The sequence below is a fragment of the Heterodontus francisci genome, unplaced genomic scaffold, assembly GCF_036365525.1.
Source record: "Heterodontus francisci isolate sHetFra1 unplaced genomic scaffold, sHetFra1.hap1 HAP1_SCAFFOLD_966, whole genome shotgun sequence".
Lineage (NCBI taxonomy): Eukaryota > Metazoa > Chordata > Chondrichthyes > Heterodontiformes > Heterodontidae > Heterodontus > Heterodontus francisci.
This window is the reverse complement of record NW_027141439.1, coordinates 221220-227219: the sequence shown is the minus strand read 5'-3', so window position 1 is coordinate 227219 and position 6000 is coordinate 221220. Positions and strand designations below refer to the sequence as shown.

Sequence of the window (6000 nt, the reverse complement as noted above, 5' to 3'; positions counted from 1 at the left end):
ACACACACACCCAAAGATAATCAGACACACACCCCCAAAGATAATCAGACACACACACCTGAAGATAATCAGACACACACCCAAAGATAATCAGACACACACACCCAAAGATAATCAGACACACACCCCCAAAGATAATCAGACACACACACCCGAAGATAATCAGACACACACCCCCAAAGATAATCAGACACACACCCCCAAAGATAATCAGACACACACCCCCAAAGATAATCAGACACACACACCTGAAGATAATCAGACACACACACCTGAAGATAATCAGACACACACCCCCAAAGATAATCAGACACACACACCTGAAGATAATCAGACACACACACCTGAAGATAATCAGACACACACCCCCAAAGATAATCAGACACACACACCCAAAGATAATCAGACACACACCCCCAAAGATAATCAGACACACACACCCAAAGATAATCAGACACACACACCCAAAGATAATCAGACACACACCCCCAAAGATAATCAGACACACACCCCCAAAGATAATCAGACACACACACCTGAAGATAATCAGACACACACACCTGAAGATAATCAGACACACACACCTGAAGATAATCAGACACACACACCTGAAGATAATCAGACACACACACCTGAAGATAATCAGACACACACACCTGAAGATAATCAGACACACACACCTGAAGATAATCAGACACACACACCCAAAGATAATCAGACACACACACCCAAAGATAATCAGACACACACACCCAAAGATAATCAGACACACACCCCCAAAGATAATCAGACACACACACCTGAAGATAATCAGACACACACACCTGAAGATAATCAGACACACACACCTGAAGATAATCAGACACACACACCTGAAGATAAACACGCACACTCCCCCTCCGATACAAACACACACACAACGACAAACAGAGACACAAACAGACACAATGACAGACACGCACAGACAGACACGCACAGACAGAGACGCACAGACGGAGCTCTGTATCTCTCTCTCTGGCTCTCTCGCGAGAAAGACAGAGCGAGAGAGACAGAGACACACACACACACCCAGACACAGAGAAAGACAGAGAGACACACACATACACACAATTTGTCATGCTAGGCCCCCTCCTGCCAAGAATGAGGCACATCAATTTTGTCATGAACATTGATATTTAACTGTTGTTGGAGTAAGGAAATGACTTGTTGAACAAATCAGCTGTGACTGGAAAAAAACATTTACACACTAACAGACATGGAAGATGAGGAAGGGCATTCCAGGGCCTCCATGAGGAGGATACAATCCACAAGGGCCAGGACTGGTTAGACCAGCTGGTCACATGACTACCTGGCTGTTCCAGGGTTTTCTTTTGAACTGGCCACACAGAGTTTGAAGGCAGAGTGTGTGTTTGCTCCTGGACTGAGATCTCTCCTGTCTGCTCCCATCTCTTTCTCACAGAACTACAAAAACTGACTGAAGACACTTGAACCCCAAGAGAGAAAAGTCTCCTACAGTGAACAATGTTTAAGAAGAATACTGGGCCCCAATGAAAAGCAAGATCTCCCGACAATCAAGGACTCTGCAGTGAGCTTGAAGAACCATCACAAAAATTCCTCAGAGACTGCCTCAAACTTTTCCACTTTTTTTTCTTCTCTTTTCTGTCTCTTTTTGCATGTGTGTATCGCGTATGCTTGCTAGCGTGGGCACGTGGTGTACCCGCAGGTGCCAACTGAATTAGAGTTTAAGTTTAAGTTTTAATAAATGTCACTTTTCTTCTTTAAATCTAAGAAGGCCTGTTTCTGCTCATTTCTTTGCCTTATAATTGGAAAGCGGTGAACAAGGATTCACCAAGGCGGAGCTAAAAAACAGTGTGTTTAAAATTAAAGTAAGACCAGGTGAAGGCTGAGGGGGAATCCCTAGACACCTTTCTCACCTGGTTGTAACAATAGACAGACAGAGAGACACAGGCACACACACATATTTGACACAAAATCTGCAATATTTCTGTACCAGGAGCAGAGCTTCCAGCTGATTTAAGTAGATCTCCTCACTTGCCAGGACACCAGAGAGCACGAACTTCCTCATCTCCAGCCTCTTCTCTGGGTCTACCTCACTCTGCAAAACAGACCAATCATAATCACAGAATCATTACAGAGCAGAAGGAGGCCATTTGACCCATCGTGTCCGCACTTGCCCTCTGAAAGAGCAATTCCCACAGTTCCATTCCCCCGCCTTCTCCCCGTAACTCAGGCTAGTACCCGATCCCACATTCAGAAAATTCCTGAAGACCAGGGATTGGGACCCTTCTGGAAAACCTGCTCTCACGGGTTGGGATGGCGCTGTAATCAGATGCACAGATAAGAGCCGCAACTCGCAAACTCACCTTTTCAGAGGCCCTGTCGGCCATTGTTTTTCTGTTCCTTGTGATTCTCACTAACATTGTCCCAACAGCATGCACTGGGAAAAAGCCCCATCTGCCCCTCCCTCTCTGCAAACTGCACGCTCACTTCGAACCTGCCACCCAGTGATGGTCTCCCCTCCTCACAGTTCACATTCCTCTAATTAAGATTCCAAGGAATTCACTGTCCTGAGACTGCTGAGTCGGAATCACAGATTCATTCTTCAATGAGTGGAATTGAATCTAACTTGGCACCACATCAGCAGTGTAGAAAACTCCATTCTCATACAGCCCCTCACAGATACAAACAAACGCCAGCCCCTCACAGACACAAACAAACGCCAGCCCCTCACAGACACAAACAAACGCCAGCCCCTCACAGACACAAACAAACGCCAGCCCCTCACAGACACTAACAAACGCCAGCCCCTCACAGACACTAACAAACGCCAGCCCCTCACAGACACAAACAAACGCCAGCCCCTCACAGCCACAAACAAACGCCAGCCCCTCACAGCCACAAACAAACGCCAGCCCCTCACAGACACAAACAAACGCCAGCCCCTCACAGACACAAACAAACGCCAGCCCCTCACAGCCACAAACAAACGCCAGCCCCTCACAGACACTAACAAACGCCAGCCCCTCACAGACACAAACAAACGCCAGCCCCTCACAGACACTAACAAACGCCAGCCCCTCACAGACACAAACAAACGCCAGCCCCTCACGTACACTAACAAACGCCAGCCCCTCACGAACACTAACAAACGCCAGCCCCTCACGAACACTAACAAACGCCAGCCCCTCACGAACACTAACAAACGCCAGCCCCTCACAGATACAAACAAACGCCAGCCTCTCACAGACACAAACAAACGCCAGCCCCTCACAGACACAAACAAACGCCAGCCCCTCACAGACACAAACAAACGCCAGCCCCTCACAGACACAAACAAACGCCAGCCCCTCACAGACACAAACAAACGCCAGCCCCTCACAGACACAAACAAACGCCAGCCCCTCACAGACACAAACAAACGCCAGCCCCTCACAGACACAAACAAACGCCAGCCCCTCACAGACACAAACAAAGGCCAGCCCCTCACAGACACAAACAAACGCCAGCCCCTCATGAACACTAACAAACGCCAGCCCCTCACGAACACTAACAAACGCCAGCCCCTCACGAACACTAACAAACGCCAGCCCCTCACAGATACAAACAAACGCCAGCCTCTCACGAACACAAACAAACGCCAGCCCCTTACAGACACAAATCCATTAAGACATAGCTTCCTCACCTTTAGTAAGTCTAGACTGGGAGGTCCAGATCCTGGAGTTACAGCCCCATCCCATTCAAACTCACTTAAGGAAAAGGCATCTTCATCGAGCAGCACCTTATCCAGGAGACCAATAACTTCCTCCTCGTCCTCCATCATCTGGGAAATGCCCAGTGACCACTGGAAGGGATGCAGGTCCCAGAGGGGAGACTCTCAGCGTCCGCACTGGCTGGGCACCAGCAGACTGGGAGCTAACAGCCTGTTCCTCAGCAACCCAGTCACAAGCAGCATTTCACCCCTGTCCCCCAGACCCTTACCCTCTCCCCCGCAGATCCCCACTCACTGTTCCCACCATGCACCTGTTAGTGACAGCAAGCTGTTGAAACAATCCCAACTTGTGCCACTCCCCAGCCGCCCACCTTATCTCTCAAACTGGTTAATGATTCTTTAAGAGAAAAAAAGCAGATAGCAGCAGACTGACTCTGGTGGGGTGACGACACTTCCTTATTTTAACTGTTCCTTATTTTTGTCAAGTTTTCATTATGAACTGTGTGAGGAGTTGCCTCACTGACCATGATCGAATCAAACAGCAGAATTCCACCCCCCCCCCACAATACCCAGCAGCACTGCCAGTCACTCAGTGTCTGATCACTGGGCAGCACTGGGCAGACCCTGAACCATCAGATTTCCCGCTGCACCCAGGGTCAGGTCAGAAAGATACCCATCCACAATCAGCAGGCAACACAGAACAGCCAGTGGCTGCCTGTCTCAAACAGCACAATAACTCCGGTCAGATCTTCCGTCTCAGAGCCACTCTCTAACACGCCCCCTCTAACACCTCGTCACTCTGCTATATATAACTGCAGCTCTCAAGCTGCATCCAATGCCAGTTGCTGTTGGAGCCAGCACACAACACTCAGTCTGAATCCTACTCCTCTCCCCAGCTACTGGAAGCAGATAAGGTGCAAATGAGATAAAGGGGAGGAGTCAGGCTCTGAATCCACATGGTTCCAATTATTCAAACCAAGAAAACTTCTGCCTTAACCCTTTCAGCACAGGTGGGACATGGAGCTTTTGCACCTTCTATAGTCCATGCTAATTCACAGAGCAGCAAGATCCCAGGCTCAAATCCTGCACTGTGCTCCCTCACTGAGCTGCAAAAGAAAACTGTGCTCTGTGCGAGGTGAAGGAAGAAAAATCAGGCACGATGTTGAAGCTAACTATTAGCCAGTCTCCCATTGAGAGGAGAATAAAGGCAGGCATGAGAGATCAGGCAGAGTGAATAGCCCAAAAAATACAGCACTTTGAGCACAGTGTAGGGGGAGCTTTACTCTGTATCTAACCCCCATGCTGTACCTGTCCTGGGGAGTGTTTGACGGGGACAGTGTAGAGGGAGCTTTACTCTGTATCTAACCCCCATGCTGTACCTGTCCTGGGGAGTGTTTGACGGGGACAGTGTAGAGGGAGCTTTACTCTGTATCTAACCCCCATTTTTTTTTTTTCTTTTTTTTTTAGCTTGCTCTGCATCTAAGCCATTTTTTTTTTTTTTAAAGGTGACCTTTATACCCCAGGCCCCATTTATATATATTTTTTATGTCGAGGGGGCCTTTATTCCTCAGGCCCCCTTTATATACACACTTATATTTTTAAAATAACTTTATTAAAACCAGATAAATAAACAAAAAAACTCAAATTAAAATGCCATTCTCGGCGTCGACGATGCACTCCAGTCCCTGCGATGCCCGCCGGTCGCGGAAGGCCTCAAGCGTACCGGCGGACACCGCATGCTCCCTTTCCAGTGACACCCGGGCGCGAACGTAACCGCGGAAGAGGGGCAGGCAATCGGGGAGGACGGAACCCCCGACGGCCCGCAACCTGGACCTGTGAATTGCCACCTTGGCCAGGCCCAGGAGCAGACCGACGAGGAGATCCTCCTCCCGGCCCAAGCCCCTCCGCACCGGGTGCCCAAAGATCAGGAGCGTGGGACTGAAGTGCAGCCAGAATTTGAGGAGCAGCCCCTTCAGATACTCAAATAGGGGCTGCAACCTCGCACACTCCATATAAATGTGGAACACGGACTCGTCCAGGCCGCAGAAAGTACAGGTGGCCTGGGAGTCCGTGAACCTACTTAAATGCCTATTGCACGGGACTGCTCTGTGCAGCACCCTCCACCCCAGGTCCCCGATGTAAAGGGGGAAGACTCCCGCGTAGAGAGACCTCCATCGGGGTTTCCCCTCGCCGCCAGATGGCAACGCGGACCGCCAGGGCGTGTCCGGCCGGCTGACGAGGGCGAGGAAGTGGAGAGTGTGCAGGAGCAG

At 49.5% G+C, this 6000-nt stretch overlaps 1 protein-coding gene across 1 annotated transcript in view; it reads right to left on the bottom strand.

Annotated features, from left to right (window-relative positions):
* Positions 1-1633: 1633 nt before the first annotated feature.
* Positions 1634-6000, bottom strand: part of LOC137363422 (active breakpoint cluster region-related protein-like) — a gene marked incomplete at its 3' end in the record, with an annotated part of 87277 nt that continues 82910 nt past the window's right edge. Inside the window, exons 3-4 of the mRNA XM_068027251.1 lie at positions 1935-2116; positions 1634-1730 (exon numbers count right to left, since the gene is read on the bottom strand). Of these exons, the coding sequence (XP_067883352.1) occupies positions 1634-1730; positions 1935-2116 (279 nt within the window). The remainder of the gene's footprint in view (positions 1731-1934; positions 2117-6000) is intronic.